Raw genomic sequence first — 23185 nt, forward strand, 5'->3', positions numbered from 1 at the left:
ACCTGCCCTTCCTCAATCCAGGCTGCATTTACCTGATGGAACTACTCCTATCCAGATGTCTAATTTCTTCCTTAATTTTAGCTTCAAGCATTTTCTCCAACTGAAGGCATTACATACATACCTTCTGCTCAAACCTTTTTAAAATAAATAAATGGTAGCAAAGCCACCTTTATGGGGGCCTTACTGAAATACTTCTTACTAATTACAAACTATCCCAAAGTATTACTCATGAGGATGAGCTCTGCAAAAGCCTATTTGTTTAAATCTTCATTATGCTTTGTCTCCCTTTCAGAAATCCAGATTACTCACTAGGTAAAATTCAAGCCTATGTAAAGTTACTTTAACAGAATGCAAAACCATTGTAAATTAATTATGACTTCCTCGTCAATAAATATATATCATTGAAGTTTAATGAAACTGAACACTAAGATAATATCTCCAAGATGTGGAGATGAAATTGGCAATACAACACACAAAAGAAGTTATAATTGAAGTCAACGTACAGATGAAGAGTTATTCAAGAAACTTGACACCAGGAAGGGCAAAAGTTTTAAATTGTTTAACAAAAAAATCACTTTGGGAGGGTGCAGTTGGAAATGGAAGAAAGCAGCAAGAACTAATTCATTTGCAGATCTAGTGCACAATATAAATTTAGATAACATATTAGTAGCATCAATGTAAACAGGAAAACCTGTTTCCTCTCAGACATCAGCCTAAATACAACTCTTAGCGCTCAGGAATGAATAGTCTACTGTATCTGTAACTAAAGGGCACCTTTGCATAATCAAATCAAAAAGCCAATTTTTCTCAACCCAATAAACCACTTGACATTTGAGCATTCACACTCATTTATTTCAGCAACAGATGCCATTCAGCAGATACAACAGGGTACAGCAACAAACATGTGTTCCATCACACCAGTTAGTAGCAACATTATATACTATCACAATACACAGATGTTAAGGAATGCAGTTCTCAAGTCGTACAAAGCAAAGTAACTATATGACTTAAAAACGTTTAGATGCTATATACATTTGGGGCACAAAATATGTCAACTTCAGATTTCATGTGGTACAAAAGTCCCAAAGGAAAACACTGATGCTCTCAGGTTTAACATTTTCTCTTGACATTATCTTCTGTTATACTGATGTTTATACTTCCAATTCTCCACCTAAGAGAAAGTACAAATGTTTTAGAATAAGAAAGTAGTTTGCACAGTTTCACATACTATAACACACACTTGGCAATACTTCATGGTGCTGCACAGGAAAGCATTTTACTGCAGCAGATCAAGAGACATCAGACCTGAATTATCAAGTCTGACACATTTAACCCAGACAAACCAAAATATATTACAGCTTGCTTGATGTTGTTTGGTTATTTGTATCACAGAGCTATGAAGAAACAAAACAAAACAAAAAAAAAGCATTGAATATATTTTTAAATAAAATTACCACACTGAAGATCCATAACTGAAATACAAGATGTTACCAAATAAAGAATACTGAATTAATTATGCAGTAAGTCATTATCCATTAAAAAACAAATGCCTGTAAGAAATGTTTATCCAATGTTATATATGATATATACACAAAGAAGACTGAAGACAAAGTCTGAAGTTTTCCAGTTTATCTTTAACGTTGATACATGTTGGAAGAGACCATACCACAGGGCAGCATTTTCACGAGCACACCTCACGTTCTGTCCGCAATGCGCGGCCCCAAGAGAATCGTGTGGTCAGGGTGACACGTGTCCTGCAATGAAGTTCCCGCTGGCGGGTACAAACAAGGTATAATGTCAGAGTTAGAAGGCAACTTTTTCTTTTGTCTTGCTGGGTCCTTTATTTGTACCCATTAGCAGTACTTTACCTGTTAAATTTACAAATTTGTTTAAAAAAAGTGTTAATCTCTCAGACCTTAACACCTCCTGTTACAAAAGCCACAAATCACTTGAAGTGAAAACTAAGGTACCTGATGTTCAATGCTTAAAGCGAAATTTAAATAAAGCCTGACACTTTACATTATTAAAAATGTACACTGGAATTTTATTTGTGCTCTTTCCATTAGCTGCAATAAGATACAAACACATACCTGCAATGAAATAACTAGATAATTTTTTCTTTAGTATGGTTGGTAGTTATTCTGGTGACTGCCTGCTCCTCTAGATGCCTTTCCGTAGCTGCTCTGCTGACCTGTCAAAGCAATTGAATTTCACAAGTTTAACATGCAAGCTGTATATCCACATTTACACAATTTTAAAAACATACCAAAGTGGCCATTATCAAACTTGCAGTAACATCTTTGACCTAACTCAGTAAAACCTGGACAAAAAAAAAATAATTCCAGTTCCAACTCTGTTTCTCTGCTGGTTGCAGAAAATGGGCTAAAGCTCATTTTGATTTATGGTTTATCCTATTCTCTTCTTTCACCCACCTGGCCTCCTTCAGCAGAGAGGGTGAGGCAGTCCAGGCCGCAGACTTCTCCACGACCATCAATGCCGTTCCTTGATTGACCATCAGGAGGCACATTTGCTAAGAGGAGATATGAGCAATGTTAGTTTTCTCTCCTCTCCAAGATGGAATGTTGTGTTACCTGGACAAAAGCTAACTAAATACTCCCCTTATCAAGGGTAACAACAAAAAGCCTCCAAACTTAAAACAAGCTAATTTCACTACCTTATAGAATTCTTTATAGAAATTTAGTGAGAAAAGTTTACTGACCAATTCAGATCTATCTACAGATGAAGTACTTTGAAAGACACCATTGTGGTGTCATAAGTAATAATACACTTGGTTAAGCAAGGCTAAAATGGTAGCCAACAGCACCAATGGAAACTCAAGAAACACCACATGGCTTATAAAGCCTTAATATCCCTCTCACTGAAGTTTCACTAAGGTTTGATTTTTTTTTGGTCAATACTTCCAGCAAATAAATATATAGAAGTCTTCTGTCAGTTTATTAACATTTCTCCAAAATTGTGCCACTTCACAAGAGTCTATTACCAGCCAATTAGCCAAATGCTGTAACTTACTATTGTAGGTATCATATGCTGGAGCATATCCGTAGTTGTTGTAGTTATACCCAGAGTAATCATAACCTCCATATCCATTGTAACCTGGATTGCTATAGCCATTGTTGTAACTACTATAACCTTGATTCCAGTAGCTGTTGTATCCCTGGTTCCAGTTCTGATTTTGTCCTAAAAGATAGCAAAAAAACAACTTCGCAGTTTCTTCTAAAAAACAAGATAATCCAAAATATTCAGAGGAAATTTAAAGTTCTCAGAAAAGCCAAAATATTGATCATGTGCTCTGCCAAAACCTAGCAAGCCCCCAGAGAAGATCTCTGCTACCAAAAGGAAATAGAAAACTCAAACAAGGACTCCAACAACAGTGTCAATACGCCAGTTAAAACCATATTGTTCTCAGAGGAGCATCGCTTATCAATCAGGATATCTACATTTGAAGGCATGTCCCTTAATGACAAACAGCTAATTCCCTTAATAACAAACACATGTGGAGCACCAATTTTGGAAAATTCGAACAATCTCTGTACCTAAAGTTTAAAATGACAATGTATAACTTGACATTGGAACTGTGGAGAATGTTTGCTTTAATTAGAAATATATCAAGAACACTAACTTCTAAAATAATTTTCTTATTCAAAAGTAACTCCACAGCTTCAAGAATGCCACTATTACATTTTAAGTACACCACTGTCCACCAACTAAAGCGTAAAAAGAGAAAAACTAGATGCAGCCTTGGATTATATGAAAGTATCATCACTATAAGTCAAATGAACAGACAAGGCAACTGCTATCAGCATCATCCTCCAAGTGGCAATCCAAACTTTCTCCATTACCATAAGGAAAGGATAATCCTAATATCAAATGTTAATTTAGCTTGCTCCTTGTAAACATAAGATCTGAAAACAAGATTTGATATGTGGACAACATCTTTTGATAGACTGTTTCACTAACTGCAAATTTGTTACTATGCTACTGAAACAAATCAAATCAACACACATTTACTCAAATATCTAAAACTATTCTCCCTCAAAACATACAATTCAAAGCCTTTCCCAACTAATAATAAAAGCACACAATCTCCCATGGAACAAGTGGGGTGGGGTTAGCCAGATAATTACCTAGCGATGCATTTCTTTACCGTTCCAGTAAAGAAATAATTTCACGATCAAAACCCACTCGTCAGGAAATTAACTTACCCCCTCTACCACGACCTCTTCCACCAAACCCACCTCCACCTCTGCCTCCTCGTTGCTGTTGTTGTCTGTAGATTTCCTTGGGCTGCGCCACTTTAATTTCACACTATTAAAAAATTCAGAAGCACAGGTTAAAGCATTCACAAATTGCACACTAAAACTTAGCTGCATAAAACTCAAACACAGTATTTTACTATGAAACATTTGGAACCATTGCAAATATAACTATAGAGAAAGGTTTGGTTCTTACAGGACACTTGCTCCAATTGTCAATTAGAGATCTGTATTCATAAATTCTGGATTTACTTTAACGCACCATCCAGACATACAAGACTGCAGCTAAGACCATAAGACATAGGAGAATTCAGCTATTCATTTCGAGTCTGTTCCACCATTCCATCATGGGCGATTTATTATCCCTCTCAATCCCATTCTCCTGACTCTCCCCCTTGTCCCCCGTAATCTCTGACGCTCTTATCACTCAAGAACCTATCAACACAACACAGACAAAATGCTGGAGGAACTCAGCAGGCCAGGCAGCATCTATAGAAAAGAGTACAGGCGACATTTCAGGTCAAAATCCTTCATCAGGACTGGAGAGAAAAAGCTGCGGAGCAGATTTAAAACGTGCGTGGAAAGGGATGAAGTAAAGAGCTGGGAAATTGATCGGTGAAAGAGATAGAGGGCTGGAGAAGGAAGTCTGATAGAAGAGGCCAGAAGGCCATAGAAGAAAGCAAAGGGGAGAGGAGCACCAAAATGAGGGGATGGGCAGGCAAGGAGATAAGTTGAGAGAGAGGGAAAAAGGTGTGGGGAATGGTGATGGTGATGGTGGGGGTAGGGGGGTTGCATTACCGGAAGTCTGATGGAATACAAGGTGTTGTTTCGCCAATCTAAGTGTGGCCTCATCACGACAGTGGAGGAGGCCATGGAAAGACATATATGTGGAATGTGAAGTGGAATAATATGTGGCCACTGGGAAATCCTGTTTTTTTCTGGCGACTTGAGCATAGATGCTGAACAATACAACTTCCCATTCTGAACCTCCTTACCCCCTGCCATTTCCCCATCCCCTTCCTTTGGTTATTCTTTCCCCTTTTCTTTCTTCCACGGCCTTCTGTTCTTTTCTGTCAGACCTCCCCTTCTCCAGCCCTGTATTTCTTTCACTGATCAACTTCCCAGCTTTACTTCATTCCTCCCCCTCCTGGTTTCACCCAACACCTTGTGCTTCTCCCTCCCCTTCACTCACATTTTAAATCTACTCAGCTTTTTTCCCTCCAGTCCTGCTGAACGGTCTCAGCCCAAAATTTCGACTATACTCTTTTCCATAGATACTGCCTGACCTGCTGAGTTCCTCCAGCATTCTGTGTGTGTTGCTGGGATTTCCAGCTTGGATCTCCATGTCCATTCTATCTAGGCCTTTCAATATTTGGTAGGTGTCAACAAAATCCCTCTCATTCTTCTAAACTCCAGCAAGTACAGGCCCAGAGCCGTCAAATGCTCCTCATACATTAACCCTTTCATTCCTGGGATCATTCCTGTGAACCTCCTTGGGACCCTCTCCAATTCAAGCACATACTTTCTTAGATAAAGGCCCCAAAACTGCTCACAATACACCGTATGGTATAACCAATGTTTTATAAAGCCTCAGCCTAAACAGAGTTAGAAAAAAATCATTGCCTTTTAAGAAGCACAACAATAACTATAATCCAAACAGTTATTATGGTTCTGTAAAAACAATCATGATTTTATTGTATTCACTTAATGTTATTGACAAACAAAAGGAATGGGGTATTTACAAAGTACTCCTCATGTCCCCATGAGTTCTGGGCACAAACCCTTCCATCTTTCTTAGACTAAAGCAGTTTGGTGAAGGTACTATTGCTATATGGGCAAACTTTTTGAACTACAGCTATAAGACCATAAAATACAGGAGCAGAACTAGACCATTCGCCTCCAAGTCTGCTCCAGCTTTTATATTGGCTGGTTTTTCTCAATCCCATTCAACCCATAACCCTTAATCTTCTTACCAATTACAAACCTATCTCTGCCTTGAATGCATTGAATAAATTGGCTTCCTCAGCCTTCCGTGGCAACAAATTCCATAGATTCACAACTCTGGCTGATGAAACTCCTCATTTCAATTTTAAAGGGATGCCCCTTTATTTTAAGACAGTGCCCTCAAATCTTAGACTGCCTATTAATAGAGACATCTTATCTGCATTCACTCTATCCAGGTCTTTCCATATCAGGCTTACTATCCTGGTCTTGATATGAAATTTGTTGTTTTACAGTAGAAGTGCATTCAAAAATAGAAATTATAAGTGCAAAAAAGGAACGATGAGTTAGGGTTCAGACTGTTCAAAAATCTGATGGCAGAGAAGAAATTGTTTCTGAATCAGTGTGTGCAAGTCTTTCACGCTCCTGTACTTCCTCCCTGATGGTAGTGATGAGATGAGGGCATGTCCCAGATGGTGAGGTCCTTAGTGATTGATGTGACCTGGCCAAGTTTACAGCCCTCTGCTGCCACTTGCAATCCTGTGCACTGAAGCCTCCATACCAGACAGTGACACAAGCAGTCAGAATCCTCTCCACTATACAGCAATAGAAATTTGTTAGTGTCTTTGGTGACACTCAGATGCATTATGAAGTAGAACAACTGGTGTGCCTTCTTTGTGATTACATCTACGTATAGAACCTACTTTTCATAAACGTTGACACCCAGGAACTTGAAGATGCTCACATCTTTCAGTGCTGACACCTTCAATCAGGCTTGGTGCATGGTCTCCTGACTTCCCCGTCCTAATGTTCACAGTCAATTCCTTGGTCTTGCTGACAATGGATCTAATGTTGTCCTATGAGATTCATCCATCATCCTTCTGAATTTCAAGTACACATCCAGAGATATCAAAATATTCATGTTTAGCCCCTCACTCCTGGGCTCATCCTTGTAAACTTCCACTCCAAGGCAAACACATCCTTCCTTTGAAATGGGGCCAGAAACTGCTCAGAATATCCTGGGTTTTATATTCTAGACCATTCAAAATGAAAGCTAGTATTATAATTATCTTTGTTATTACGATTCAACCTGTAAGTTAATCTTTAGGAATCCTGAATAAGGGCACCCAAGCTCCTATGCAACTCCAAGTTTGAATTTTATCCCCATATAGAAAATGGTCGACACCTTTATTGTTCCTGCCAAAGTACATACCTCACACTTCCCTATGTTGCATTCCCCTCCCCCCCAACTCCTGTCCAATTCTTTTGCCTCTGCAGCACTACCTGTTCCTCCATCTAGCTCAGGATCATCTGTAAACTTGGCCATAAAGCCATCAGTTTCTTCATCCAGATCATTAATATATAAAGAGAATAGTTGCAGTCTCTTGCCGAACTCCACTAGTCACTAGCAGCAAACCCAAAACGGACTTCTTTAACCCACTAACTTCTGGCACTCAGTGCTAGCTGGTGGTGGTTTGCACCATGCTATCTTGCACAACCAGCTGAACAGAAATGCAGCTTGGGTTTATAATCTCATCAAGAGCAGCTCTGGCAGTAGTACTTCCTCAGCATTACCTTGTAGTCTTAGGTTTCAACTAAGATACTTCGTGAGGGGCCCAAATTTATGTTCATCTCAAGAGCAAGGCACTCCAGTGAACGCAAGTTAACTTTAATGTCATGATAAAGCTCAGAAGAGTAATGAGACCAGAGTTCAATGAAAACAGATTTTTCTAATAATCACCAATGAGTGTTTTTCTCTTCACAGATGCATGGATTAGTGTAGAATGTGTACACCTTCCACCTTTTTCCCCAATCAGTCTGCAAAGCAGCATCATTGACAGATTCACCAGACCCACAAAGACAGAACAATGCAATTATAAATATGAACCGTAATTTTGGACCAATCTCAACTCCAGGGCAGCCACCCTACCCCAACCCCAGGCCACTGGTTCACCTCTGGAGAAATTAAAAATAAGCACTCCCCATCATGAAAGCTTGCAATAATCTAAGCAAAGATTTGCATTGACATACCAAAAGTCAGTCCCTAGCCTTGCCAGGTTAAATGACATCAGCAGATATTCATCTCATCACACTACATGCAAGTGAAACTTAAAGGATGAACACACCAGATGTTTCATAGCCTAGAGGGCAACAGATTGGGCACTAGAAAGTGATATTCGGGGGACGTCACGTGATGACGTAGGATCGAGACGTGGAAATCCAGCTCTCCCGTAAAAAACCAGTAAAATAATGTTTAAGTGAAGAAAAGTTAGTAAAAAAAATTTTTTAATTACTTATAAACTACTCAGGATTATCTTAAGATATGTCTCCTAAACAGAAGCAGAAGAAAACTACTACTTTGAAGACAACACAAGTTGGAAAAGAATCAAGGCCAGCCGCCATCAAAGAACCTCGGGCTCAAGTGCATTTTACCTCCGGCGATACAGAACAGGAAACTGCGGCAACATCAACCGTCTCCAAAAAAAAGAGCAACAGGAATTGCGCATGCGTGAAGGGGCATGCGCAAACACGAGCAACACAAACTACAAATCCCAGCTATGAACGGAACTGAAAGTGAAAGCGAATATGAGGTGGAATCAGATTCTCTGGACAAATCAGACAAAGATGAAGAGACAAATAAAGAAGAGCAACAGGAAGAGGTTGGAGGTGATAATGGAGACATAAAAAAAATCTTTGGTGCAAATAATGCATGAATTAAAAGCATTAAAAGTAATAAAAAAGATATTAAAAATTTGAAGATTATGTTTGATAAAATGATGAAGACAGGACAAAATGGACAAGAAAATTAAAAACGGAAGAAACAACGGAAGACACCATTGATAGAGTGAACAAAATGGAAGATAATATTTCTGCCTGGATATCAGAAAGAAAACGGTTGTTGGAAAAAGTGGATGTACTTGAAAATTTTAGCAGATGAAATAAGATTGTTGGACTTAAAGGTATAGAGGGAGAGGATCCAATAATTTTTTTTCAAAAATGGATTCCAGAAATTTTGGAAATGGAAGAAGGAACCCAGTTAATTGAAATTGAAAGGGCTCACAGAGCCTTAAGATCAAGACCTCAAGTTGATCAAAACCCAATATCAATCTTGATAAAATGCTTAAGATATCAAGATAAAGAAAAGATCCTGAAGGCGGCTGCCCAACGTGCCAGAAAGAGAAACGGGTCATTTGGAAAACAGTTCTTTTCTATCCTGATATAAGTTATGACCTTTTGAAGAGAAAGAAGGAATTTAACCCAGCGAAAAAAGTTTTATGGGAAAAGGGTTATAAATTTATACTGCGCCACCCGGCAACCCTGATAATTTTTTTGGATGACGGAAAAAGAAGATTTTTTACTGATTATCAGGATGTGGAAGAATTTGCACAAGAACTCCCAAATATTCGCTAATCACAGCCAAAAATTTTAAAGTGAAATGGATTAGAGATGAAGACAGGGACAGTGAATGGAGTTGATGGATGTTTAAGGACAGAAGAATATTTAAATATATTCTTAATTATATGATACAGGGGGAGAAAGGTAAAAATTTGAGAAATATTAATCGAGAGTAGTGTTATCATTTTTTCTTCTCTTATATATACTTTTTTATGTTACAGGGGAGCTGGGGGAACTTCGGATCGATTGCTACAGGATTCACGTGTGTAATCCCGTACAACGGAGGGGGGTAATGTTGTGTTTTTTTTTTATTCACAACATTAGTAGGGGGATATTTTTTTTTCATTATAATCTATTTTTCTTTAATCTTTCTTTCTTTGCCTGGACAATCGGGGGGGGGGGGGGGGGGGGGAAGCCACATAGCAACACGGAGAATTTTAAAGATTCCCCAAGGTACTACGAAAGTTGAAAAGTTAGGTATTACTATAGACTGGAATAACCCTGTTAAAAATAATGATTAATTTACTGAATTTTTTTAAAGTTTTAATGTTAATGGGCTTAATGGACCGGTGAAAAGGAAAAGAATTTTAACATACATTAAGAAAATGAAAATAGATATAGCTTTTTTTTTTACAAGAAACACACTTAACAGAGATAGAACATCAGAAATTAAAGAGAGATTGGATCGGAAATGTTATTGCAGCTTCATTTAATTCAAAGGTGAGGGGAGATATGTAATTATACATTGCCAAATTTTTTCAGAACTATGGACTCTTATGAATATTTATGCACCAAATGAAAATGACTTAAAATTTATACAAGAGGTCTTTTTGAATTTGGCTGACGCACATGACAAAATATTAATAGGTGGAGATTTTAATTTTTGTCTAGACCCAGTTTTAGATAGATCAAAGGTACTTACAAAATCAAAAGTAGCAAAATTAACTTTATCATTGATGAAAGACTTAAATTTGATTGATATATGGAGAAGAATTAATCCAAAAGAAAGAGATTACTCATTTTATTCAAATAGACATAAAACTTATTCAAGGATAGATTTTTTCCTATTATCAACAAATATTCAAGACAGAGCGAAAAATATGGAATATAAAGCAAGAATATTGTCAGATCATTCCCCCTTGACAACAATGATGGATAAAGAGGAATCAATTTACAGATGGAGATTTAATTCAATATTATTAAAACGTCAAGATTTTTGTGATTTCATGAAAAAGCAGATTCAGTTTTTTTTAGATACAAATTTACATTCAGTTGATGATAAATTTATAGTATGAGAAGCAATGAAGGCATATTTGAGAGGCCAGATAATAAGTTATACTTCTAAAATTAAGGAATATATGGTAGAAATAGATTAATTGGGAAAAGAGATTACAAAATTAGAAAAAGAATCTCAAAGATATATGACAGAAGAAAAACAAAGATAACTTGTTAACAAGAAGTTACAATATAATACACTTCAGACATACCGAACAGAAAAAGCAATTATGAGAACTAAACAGAGATATTACGAACTAGGTGAAAGATCACACAAGATTCTTGCTTGGCAGTTAAAAACAGACCAGATTTCCAAAACGATAAATGCAATTAGAACAAGTATAAATAAAATTACTTATAAACCTTTAGAAATTAATGAAACTTAAGTATTTTTATTCTGAATTGTATCAATCAGAATCACAAAATGATAATGTCAAGATAGAAAGGTTTTTATCACAAATAACTCTTCCAAACTTGAATTCGGAAGAACAGAAGGGATTAGATATGCCTTTTACATTTAAAGAGGTCAAAGAAGCTTTAGGATCACTTCAGAGTAATAAATCCCCAGGAGAGGATGGTTTTCCGCCCAAATTTTACAAAAAGTTTAAAGATTTACTAATTCCTCCTTTTATGGAGTTAATATACCAAGCGGAAAGAATGCATAAACTTCCAGAATCTTTTCTGACAGCAATTTTAATAGTATTGCCAAAAAAAGATAGAGACCTTTTAAAGCCAACATCATATAGACCTATTTCTTTGTTGAATACCGACTATAAAATAATAGCAAAAATTTTAACTAATAGATTATCTAAATACTTACCAAAATTAATACATATGGATCAAACAGGATTTATCAAAAATAGACAATCGGCAGATAATGTAACTCAGTTACTTAGCATAATTCATTTGGCACAAAAGAGGGAGGAAATGAGTGTGGCAGTTGCCTTAGATGCAGAAAAAGCATTTGATAGATTGGAATGGGATTTTTTATTTAAGGTATTGGAAAAATATGGATTAGGAGTATCTTTTATAAAATGGATCAAAACCTTAAATACTAATCCCAAAGCTAAAGTAGTGACAAATGGTCAAATTTCAACATAATTTCAGTTAACAAAGTCAACTAGACAAGGTTGTCCATTATCACCTGCTTTATTTGTGTTGGCGATAGAACCATTAGCTGAATTAATTAGAACGGACCCAGATATTATGGGTTTCAGAGTTAACCAGGAGGAATACAAGATTAATTTATTTGCTGACGATGTTTTGCTATATTTAACAAACCCATTGTATCGCTGTGTAAATTATCTTCTAGACTGGAAGAATATGGGAAAATATCAGGCTACAAAATAAATTGGGATAAAAGTGAAATTCTACCCCTTACTAAAGGAGATTATAGTCAATGTCGACTAATAACTCAATTTAGATGGCCGATAAATGGTATAACATATTTAGGTATAAGAGTTGATAATGATATAAAGAATTTATATAAATTAAATTATTTACCATTATTGAAAAAAATTCAAGATCATCTTGATAAATGGATTACATTACCACTAACATTAGTAGGCACAGTAAATGCTGTAAAAATGAATATATTCCCTAGATTACAATATTTATTCCAAACACTACCAATACAATTACTGCAGAAGTTTTTTCAAGAGTTAAATAAATGTGTGAGGAAGTTCCTTTGGAAAGGCAAGATGTCAAGAATATCGTTGGAAAAACTGACATGGAAATTTGACCTAAGAGGGTTACAACTTCCATTTTAAGAATTTTAAGAATTATTATAAAGCAAATCAACTTAGATTTATTGCATCTTTTTTTGATGAAGATAAACCAGCATGGATTAGAATAGAATTAGATAAAATAGGAGAAAATATACCAGAAGATTTTATATATAAGTGGGAATCTAAATGGATATGGGAAAAGAAAGAATCTCCTATATTAAAACATTTGATTGATTTATGGGACAAGATAAATGTTGATGATGAGATAAAGAAATCTTTATTAGCAAAGAGACCTTTAATTCAAAATAAACTTATTCCTTTTACAATGGTAACCAACTTTTATATAATTGGTTTCAAAAAGGGATTAGATATATAGCAGATTGTTTTGAAGGAGGTATATTAATGTCATTTGATCAATTAAGGAATAAATACAAAATATCAAACAACACTCTTTGTTATTTCCAATTAAGGGCTTATTTAAGAGATAAATTGGATCAAACAATGTTATTGCCGAAACCTAATGAAATAGAAACTTTCATTCAAAAAGGAAAAATTTAAAAATTTATTTCTTGTATGTATAGTTTGATTCAAAAACAGGCAATTAAACAAAGAATTCATAAGTCAAGACAAAAATGGGAAAGTGATTTGAATATTAAAATTGAAAAAACAAGTTGGTCAAGACTATGTCCTGACAGTATGACAAATACAACAAATGTCCGGTTAAGATTAGTGCAATATAATTTTTTTACATCATTAAAAATAAAATATATTAAACCACATATTAAACCATATATTAAACCACAAAAATTAAATAAATTAAACCCAAATTTATCTGATCAATGTTTCCGATGTAATCAAGCAATTGGTACTTGTTTACACTCTTCTTGGTCTTGTTTTAAAATTCAACCTTTTTGGACAAATTTAAGAGTTTTATTGGAACAAATTATTGGAACACAACTTCCACATAATCCAACATTACTTTTACTAGGCGATATTGAAGGGATAAAACTGAAATCCAAACTGAATAAATATCAGAAAGAATTCATAAAAATTGCATTGGCAGTAGCCAAAAAGGCTATTGCAGTTACTTGGAAATCGGATTCATACTTCAGTATAGATCATTGGAAGAAAGAAATTTTTAGCTGCATTCCACTTGAAAAAATTACTTATAATTTAAGAGATAAATATGAAATATTTCTGAAAATTTGGCGTCTTTATTTACAAAAGATAGGATTAAATATATAGGTGCTCCGAAGATAAAATTATTGGTTATTTGGGGAAATAAATAAATACATATACTAAAGCTATTATGAACTTCGTGGAGCATGTGGGGATCTTCTGATATCCAGGCACTCTTTCTTTCTTTTTTCTCTTTCTACAGGGATATGTTAGGGGGGAGGTGTTAAGGGGAGGGGGGGGGGGAAGGGTTGATAATTTTTTTCTCCTTCTGTAACTATTTGAAAATTCAATTTAAAAAATTTATATAAAAAAAAATAGAAAGTGATATTCATCTCCAGAATGCATGTGGGCTTCCTGCACCACACCTGTAATTCTACCACCAGGCTCGGATAGGATACCACCCAAGGTAAAAAAAAAACACGACCACATACAGACTGTCAAAAGATGTACGGTCAGTAAAGAACCATCAACCACTCAGGATGGATCCTTCAAACATCTATTAACAATGGCATATCAGTGAAATAACTCAACTGACATCACGGCTTAGGAAGGTGTTAGCTGGTATTAGAATCTCATCTCATGGAAACTACAAGTAATAAGTGAAGCCAAAATTGTGAAGTCGGATCATACAATACGGAAGTAAGTCTTTTGACCCACTTGCCAACCTTCAAACACCAATAATAAGCCCATTTTAATTCTTCCTCACAATCATTAATTCCCACCTCCCCCCCAAATTCTACCAGTGAAATAAAAAGGTAATTTGCAGTGGCTAATCCACAAACCCTCATCTCCTTGGGATGTACAGAAAACCAGTGCACACAGAGGGAACCCATTCAGTCATAGAAAATAATGTGCACACTTCTGTGCTGCCCTAAATGGGACAATGGGTCAGATCAAATGTTAGAAAATGTAGCAGAAAGCATTTGATTACAAAGGCAGACAGTAGGCACGGGCAAATAAGGCCATATGAAACAAACACCAATTAGCTAAAGTGTATCAGTCTATATATTTATGCCATATTTAAATGCAAAGAAAAACACCGAGCTCAGTAACTGATCATCATTACTCTGATTTATAACGAATTTGTTTGTGTATTCTTCAAAATGACTGCCAATTAAAATTCTTCAATCAAATAAATCTGAGCACCCAGACAGTTCATATTAAACTAATATATCAGGGGAAGTGGCAAAAAGCAGTGTAGATATGGAATTAATTTTTGATAAGTGGTATCAACATTTAAAAGTGGAAAGTCATAGAAAGTGGCCACTATGAAGAGACAGCTACAAAAGCGGTGAGCATTCGGGAAGATTTGGGAAATTGCTGAGATCAGGTTTGGGGAGGTATGGAAACCCACAGATGATACATTGAATTAAGATTTTAGGCAGCAGCACAAGAAGATAGCAAAACTGGAAGAGATTTCAGATAGGAAGGAAATAATCAGAGATTCAAAAATAGGTAGCGAGTTTAAGTTTACATAGCTCAACATAGATAATAGATTGCAAAGTGTTGATGTAAAAAGAGACTCAGACACCCATCATTTTAAACATGCAGAAGCAATTCAGGTGGCAACTGATTAGTAGCAAGATGATGCAAGTACAGTTATAATAGCTCAGTGAGACTACAGTATTATATTGTGTGCAGTTTTGGTGTCCTTACCACAAAATATACTTGCTAGCAGATTGATTCTAGGATGACAAGGCTGCCATAAAAGGAGAGATTGGGTTTGTGCTCAAAAGTTTAGTAGAGGGAGTCTAAATGAAACAGGGGCAGCACAGCAGCATAACTATTAGCTTAACACCATTACAGGACCAGCTGTAAGATTGAGGTTCAATTCCCACCAATGTCTTTAAGAAGTCTGTACATTTTCTCCACAACTGTGTGGGGTTCCTTTGGGTGCTCTGGTTTTCAAAGACATATGATTAGCGTTAGTAAGTTGTGGACAAACTATGTTGGCACTGGTAGTGGCGATACTTGTGGGCTGTCCAGCACCACCCTTGCTGATTTGATTTGACACAAACAACGCATCTTGAATCTGAAGCATACAAAACTTTGGGTAGGGTAGACAGATAATTTGCCGGCAGGATGATTCCACTGACTGCGGTGCCCAGTATGACAGGGTAATCTCAGTTCACAAAAAATATTTAGAAACTGAGTTGAGCAGTCAGAGGGCTGTAGAGATTAAGACAATCACAGATAGATAATCTTTGGGATGCAGAAGACTTACAGGGGCTTGAAATAACTTGAGGAAGGATATACTGGCTTTGGAGGCAGTGCAGAGGAGATTCATCAGGCTGATTCTAGGGGTGAAGGGGTTAACCTATGAGGAGAGATTGAGGCACCTGGGACTACACTCTCTGGAGTTCAGAAGAATGAGAGGGGATCTTATAGAAACATACAAAATTTTGAAAGGGATAGGTAAGATAGAACTAGGAAAGTTGTTTCCATTGATAGGTGAGACTAGAACTAGGGGACATTGCCTCAAGATTCAGGAGAGAAGATTTAGGACAGAGATGAGGAGAAACTGTTTTTCCCAGAGTGGTGAATCTGTGGAATTCTCTGCCCAGGAAAGCAGTTGAGGCTTCTTCACTAACAGTCAGATAGAGCTGACTTTACAGACAGATCAGCCACAATCTTATTGAATGGTGGGGCAGGCTTGATGGGCCGGATGGCCTACTCCTGCTCCTATTTCTTATGTTATGAGCCATGGCAGAGAAAGATTTTGGGGCCTACTTCTGTTTTCTATGGTTGCTCATATCAAAATAACCACAAAACAAACTTTAAGTTTGTAATTACACATCCAATTTGCAATTAAAACTTCTACAGTTGTATGAGATTCAACAATCACCTTTCCTCTATTCAAGACCTTCATGCCCAATCCCCCACCCACTTGCCAAAAACTCTAATCAATGAAGCATCTACCACCTGGACCAAGGAAAACAAGCTGAAGTGCTTCAGAAATGCATCTAAGTCAGACCATAGAGTAGGCTAAGCCTGCTTGTGCTGCTACTGAGTTTTATTTTTTGAAAGAGCAGCTGCTTACACCATCCTCACAAAGTAAACATGTTCCAATCCTCTAGGTCAGGATGCTGGGCCATTTACTCCCTTGTCCTCACTCAATAACCACCGCACTTTGAGTACAAATGCCTGTCTTTATCAGAATGAAGTTTGTGAGCAGAATATGGCAGGGATGGCAATTCAAAGATACTTGCATCACATTATGCAAGCAGCAGCTTATTTCAGAAAAAAAATTCTTTGGAATTGTAGTTTGTCTCAGGGAAAGCCCAATTTTGTAACCCAGCTTTGATGACATCTGTACCCACCACTGCAGGTACAGCAGTGTCTAGAGCTGGGTCTGCAGCAGTACTCAGATTACTCAACTATGTCAGACAAGTTCCCAGGTACCCATCAATGACACCCTCAAACATCATTGCAGCAATGTCTTGCCTCCAGTCTACAGCTAGAGCTCATCCCAGTCTTCGCCTACAGGTAACTCCTTTTTAAAGAACTTGAGCTGTTCTGAGATTCCCAGAAACTGCATAGACAGAGTCAAGCATTCAGGCAGGTCAGGAGTCAAACCACGCAGGTTGCAGAAGATGCCAGTACTTGCAAACCATCTGTTGTGTATCAGAGACCAAGAAATCAGAACCACTGGCAAGACCAGAATTCTGCCAAACATCACAAGTTTCTCATCCCAGCTCATTTCTGACTAAATACATTTTTTGGCTTCTACAACAAATAATGAATTCAATGATTTCAGGTAGCATCTATTCCAGCCTTGCTTACATCTTTAGTTTTATTTTGCCCTTCACCCTTAGCCCATTACTATTAAATCCAAACTTCATTAATTGATCGATTGATCTTTGTCACACTATTTCAGCAAGTCTATTCCATGATTTGTGCAAAAAAAAATTTCCTGATCTCCAAAAATATCGTATGTTATTTCTGCAGAATTCTTCCCCCCCCCCCCCTAACCCCAACAACCCTGAGACTTCTCTGGAAAAATCTCACAACTCTTCAGTTCTGAGAGCTCTTACACCGAAGCATGAACCATTTCTCTCGCCATTGAATGAAACCACCAACAAAGCAATTCCAACATCTGCAGTTTTCTACCTTTGCTTGAAGATTTATACAAATACTGTTACAGTTATTACACGAGAGCTCTTCCCAAAACTATTATCTTTCAATTGTATTACTGGACCTACCTTGCTAGAGCCTATATTATGATACTTATTTTCCAAGAGCCTTTTCACTGGTTCTTCTTCCTTGAATGTGATGAAGCAGAATCCTCTCCGCTCATTAGTCTTGTTGTCAATTGGAAGTTCAATGCCTTCAATCTAGATGAAAATCAGTTTAGAGATAATTCATGCCTTTTTACAGAACTTGTTCAATTTACTTTAAGGAAATTGCAGTCTTGTGCTAAAAATTTGGAAACTATACCATTTACTACATAAAATCAACTTTTAAGTTAAACACTACTATATTAAAATAACTACACAACACTTACAAGTAACTATGAAATAAATATCAAGTAATAAAAGGGCAGCACAGTGGTTAGCACAACACTTGACAGTATAGGTGACACAGGTTCAATTCCCACCACTGCCTGTAAGGAGTTTGCACATTCTCCCTGGGACCGCATGGATTTCTTCCAGGTGCTCCAGTTTCCTCCCACAGTCCAAAGACGTACCAGATGGTAGGTTAATTGGTCATTATAACTGTCCCGTCATTAAGCTAGGATTTAATCAAGGGATTGCTGGGCACTGTGACTCAAGGTACCATGCTGTATCTCAATAAATAAATAAATCACAAGGAACACTTCCACATACACTGGATACAAATCTGGTGTACTAATTTCATGCTAGATAAAAGAATAACATCAAATACAATAGCTTTGCTATTGCTTGCTTGGTGGATGGTGGCCACTGATGCTTTTTGCTGAAATAAGTGGATTGGGGGGGGGTGGGGGTGGAAGAAAGAGGGCTGATGCTTTGCTACCTAGTGCGTAGGAGGGGGAGAAGGGGGCTATACAGTTCTAATGTTGAAACTTTCTCTCATTCTTTGGGGTACTCCTCTTTACATGGATGTCTGCAAAAAGCAAGAATTTTGGGTTGTATGTATATTGTATACATTCTCTGATTATTAAATGGAACCACTGAACCTTTTAAATGCTAGCCAAGTGACAAATCAAGTATAAATCAAGCACATGACTTAAAAGAAACAGCATTTGAAAAAGTTGCTTTTTGTAAATGCAACAAACTGTGGATAAAGCAGTTGATATCAGTAGATGAGCATTTAGAATTCTATCAAGCATTTAGTAAGGTGTCAATACAAAAGGTTTCTGCCCAAGGCAAGTGCACACAGTTGGAGTGGGTCGGGGGGGGGGGGGGGTGTTGGAAGAGAGGTAACACTAGTATGAACAGAGATTTGGATGACCACTACAAAAACAGTCTGAATAAATGAGTTGGTAACTTTGATAATAAATTCACTTTGAACTAGTTGTCAGAAGAAGTAAATGCATAGAAAAAGAGGTTATCCTCTACAAAAAAGGTAAACATTTAAATGGAGTAAAGGTACAAAATGTATTGTTTAGAGATGTTAGGGCCCTGGTACATGAACCAAAAGTTATGTCTTAAACACAACAATTAGAAAAAATAATTGAAAAATCACATTTATTCTCAGGAGAGTATAAAAATAATGGCTTGATACAACTTTATACAGAGCTTTACTGGTGAGATACACCTGCAGTATTGCAAATAGCTTTGATCTTCAAACAAGGATGTATGGTATTTGTATTAAAAAATAAAAGGCTCATTTTGTTACCTTTTGGAAAGAAGGGGTTGACACACAAAGAGGTTGAACTTGTACTTAAACAGTTTAGAAGACTGAAAGGAATTCGTATTGAAACATTGAAGATTCTGAGGGGGTTTGACAGAATGAATGCTGAGAGTATGATTTCCCAGTAAGGGTGGTCCAAAATAACAGCAATGAAATGTCTTCTGGCAGAGGTTTCAGACTCCGGAATTCTCCTACTCCAGAGTCTAAGACAGAGGAAATTAGACAGGTATGGGGAGACCAAGATCCAATCAGCCATCTTATTAAAAGGTGGTACAAGCTCAAGGGCCAGCTGGCCTCCCTCCACCTACACTTACACATTGGCAGGAGATCCAGGGCAATGAATCATTCTTAAAAGTGGAATACTCATTCCATATCTTAAGCACTGCATGCTTCATCTTAAAATTAGTATGCAATTGAATGAAAAGGTAGGTTTTACACTGGCACATTCTAAAATGGTAAATATAACAAACCCAAATTTTTACAGAGTTAGCAGAGAGGTACAATATTCCTGTGAACCTTAAAAGCAGTGTCCCTCAAAGTTAATGTCAGGGTTCAACTTACCTCTCCATATGCTCCAAAGTAGTCCTTAACCATTTCTTCTGGTACATCAGGACTTAGGCCCCCAACAAACACTTTCTTAGCCGTCTCCTTGCCTTTTATTGCCTTGGCTCTTTTCGGGTCAATAAGCCTCCCATCAAGTTTGTGTTCCTTCAGTTCCAACACCTAGAAGAGTTGAAGAAAAGTTTCTGTACAAAAGAAAGTTTGTGGAATCTACCTAAACTTGTTTGAGGCTGAACGAAAACTAAATATAATGTTTAAAAACTTAGGCTTACACTAATTACAAAAGCGTGAAGCAGGCAGAGGAAAATTAACTCTTAATTTCTGAAGTTTATCCGTTCTGCTAAAATTCCAGCTATGAACTCAGTACTATTTAGTCAATTGCAACACAAGCAGAAATATTAGCTGTGTTACTTATCTGGCTCTACAATAAAAAAATTAATGATATTAGCTTATGATCGAATTGTATTTTCAGATAAATTCATGAATTCAAATTGCACCCCATTCATATTAAATGGAAACAAATCAGCTGCCCAATTTAAATTAATTTCTCGTATAATAAGCCAAGAAGATGTTTAAACTTCTGCAGCAGAGTTCAAATTCAGTTGCACAGAATCTCCTACCTCAATCCAATATATTTTTCCCAGCGGGGATCAATAACAAAAAGCACATTTGTGTACTTAAAATGATCACATCCGCTCTTTACTCACCTAGCTTCCTGCCAATAAGATTCATGAGCTGGGGTGAAAAGCAGAGATCAGTGCCACAAGAACACAAAGTGCACGCTTCTTGGTATCATTCCCTGCTGACAACAAATATCTTCAAAAATGGATTGAGTTTTCAACAAAGTTCTCAACTACAGATCACACATACAAAATGGGTTCACTTCAGTCAGCTATCTGCAAGCCAACTTCCGTACACCCATGACAAACTTGATTTGTGCACAGAACATCCCATGCTCCATTTCTCTTAATAGTTATATAGTAGCACAGAAGAAATGGCGTTGAGGCAAATTTTACACCTCTTCCCAAACTCACAAATAGATTAATGCTATTATTACTTACAGAGTAGCACAAAAATATCAAACCAGAAACTTGCTCCAACAAGGACATCCTAAACATTTACGAAGCTAACAATCTCACTAACGTTGTGCCTGAAATGGGAAAAGAAACAAAACTCCCTTTGTGTTTATGTCACAACTGGATATTCAAATTTTGAAGAATTGATATCCATTTATAACACAATTCTAAATAACATCTAGTATCTTTTAGCCACGAACACACAGGAAAACACACCAACTGTCAAAATGATCCGTAGCAGTTTAGAAGTTTGGATATAATTTACCCTGTCCACACTGGCAGGTTCTCTGAACAGTACAAAACCAAATCCTCTTGATCGACCAGTCACTGCATCCATTTTTATGGTACAGTCCACAACTTCACCGAACTTGGACAAGTAATCTGTCAAATCCTTCTTGCTTGTGTCCCAGCTAAGACCCCCAATGAACATTTTTCTGCGAATAAAAATGCATATAGTTATCATGACAATCATGCTATAAATTTTGACATGTTTAAGACTGAAAATATAATCCAACTGTACACATGAAATAATGTTTATTCAAGTTATTTTAACATATTATTCCTATGTATTAGTCACTTGGATGCCATGCTCAGGAGGGGGAGGGGTGGGGAAAGTATAGTATTTATATCTTCAGTGCTCCTTAGGATGTATTGGAATATTTTAAAAATCGTTTGACTTTCCCACCAAATTGCTTCTTTAAGTTTGAAGATCCAAGGAAACGGATTACTTGAAACCATGCTGAGACAATACTTCTGCAATACTCTATACAATGCTCTGAGGGCGGTGCGGAAGAGAGAAGGAAGGCCAAAAAAAATACCCCAGCAAGCCTTTCAGAAAGAGAAAGAACACTTTCACTTATTGATGCTTTAATTTCATTCGGACATGGATGAAAGCAGGCGGCCGAAGGGAAGTGGGGCGGGGATACCAAAACTAGGTCACACACAAGGAGCAACATCTAAAACAAAAAGGGACAACCAGCGCAATCTTCCCAAATCGTTTGACTAGACCAAGATACACACTGGTCAATGCTGAAAAGTTCGGGTTTAGCCCCAGGGTTAATTTGAAACCAGCCTACCCTAGCAACCGGGCCTTCCACATCGGAAATTCTACAGATGCTGGAAATTTTGAGTACAGTAGATGCACAGAAAAGTCTTAATGAAGGGTCTCGGCCTGAAGCGTAGACATTTAGACCCTGCCTGGCCTGCTAAATTCCTGAACCATTTTGTCTGGGCACCTCGCACTCTCTCCCCCAGGTGAACGCCGTCTCCTGTTTCTCCACCCCGCCCACGATGCACAGCCGACTGCACTCACCCTTCGTCCTCCTCGTTTTTGCTGGCGTTTATCTTGGCCCCTTCGGGAAACTCCTCGGAGCCCACGGCCGCCATGGGCTGTTCCATGAGACTGACAGACGCCGGGCTGCACCCGTACGGCAGTAACAGAGGGAAGGGAGAAGATCTCGGCTCCTCCGCGGGCGCCGGTACTGGGACGGTGAAGGTGCCGCGGACTGACTGTCACAAGGCCGTCGGCTCCACCTGGTCGCTCACACTCAAGTGCCCACACCGCCGCCGGTCCGCTTGCAGTCGCAACCAACAAAATGGCGAGGGCAAAGAAAGGGGAGAAACCCAGGCACCCGTCCGGGAGGGGGAGGGGTGGGGTGCCGGGCCTTTATACGGACCACGTGGCCGCGGCCGCCCAATCCACGCTCCGCTTGGGCGCAGGCTCGGAACTCGGGGCGCGGAAGGCGGAAGGCGGGCGGTACAATTTGAAGGTTCCTGCTGAGCGAGGGCGGAGATGATGGGGTTAGCAGGAGGGTGATTACATGGAGGGAGAGACCACCTGAGGAGAGTACAAGCGCGATGCAAGGCAGTGGGAATTGGGTTGGGTAGAAAGGTGGTAGGATGAAGGAGGAAGCGGCGGAAG

The 23185-nt window shown here is 37.8% G+C and overlaps 1 protein-coding gene across 5 annotated transcripts; it reads right to left on the minus strand.

Annotated features, from left to right (window-relative positions):
• Positions 1-392: 392 nt before the first annotated feature.
• On the minus strand, positions 393-22924 carry LOC140738031 (heterogeneous nuclear ribonucleoprotein D-like). Of its 5 annotated transcripts, XR_012101283.1 has the most exons (10): positions 22577-22924; positions 21530-21698; positions 20189-20350; positions 17995-18126; positions 4224-4326; positions 3031-3198; positions 2433-2530; positions 2091-2191; positions 1667-1771; positions 393-1171 (listed from the first exon to the last, which is right to left on the minus strand). XR_012101283.1 is itself a non-coding variant. In XM_073065007.1 (9 exons), the coding sequence occupies exons 1-8, from the start codon at positions 22660-22662 to the stop codon at positions 2105-2107; spliced, it is 1005 nt and encodes a 334-aa protein (XP_072921108.1). In that variant the 5' UTR covers positions 22663-22923; the 3' UTR covers positions 393-1171; positions 2091-2104. The 5 variants fall into 5 exon arrangements, 3 of the variants coding, with proteins under 3 accessions (XP_072921108.1, XP_072921109.1, XP_072921110.1); XR_012101284.1 differs by lacking the exon at positions 2433-2530 and having other exon boundaries at positions 22577-22923; XM_073065007.1 differs by lacking the exon at positions 1667-1771 and having other exon boundaries at positions 22577-22923.
• Positions 22925-23185: the final 261 nt, after the last annotated feature.

This window comes from Hemitrygon akajei, chromosome 13 (assembly GCF_048418815.1).
Source record: "Hemitrygon akajei chromosome 13, sHemAka1.3, whole genome shotgun sequence".
In the NCBI taxonomy this organism is placed as follows: Eukaryota; Metazoa; Chordata; class Chondrichthyes; order Myliobatiformes; family Dasyatidae; genus Hemitrygon; species Hemitrygon akajei.

What these genes read in the sequence shown, in the direction of transcription:
- LOC140738031 (XM_073065007.1), bottom strand. Translation starts at nt 22,662, where the DNA reads ATGGAACAGCCCATGGCGGCCGTGGGCTCCGAGGAGTTTCCCGAAGGG. An exon ending in AAAAACGAGGAGGACGAAGG is followed by an intron (nt 21,699 to 22,576) that starts GTGAGTGCAGTC and finishes TTTTATTCGCAG; the next exon opens with AAAAATGTTCATTGGGGGTC. An exon ending in AACCTGCCAGTGTGGACAGG is followed by an intron (nt 20,351 to 21,529) that starts GTAAATTATATC and finishes CAACTCTTCTAG; the next exon opens with GTGTTGGAACTGAAGGAACA.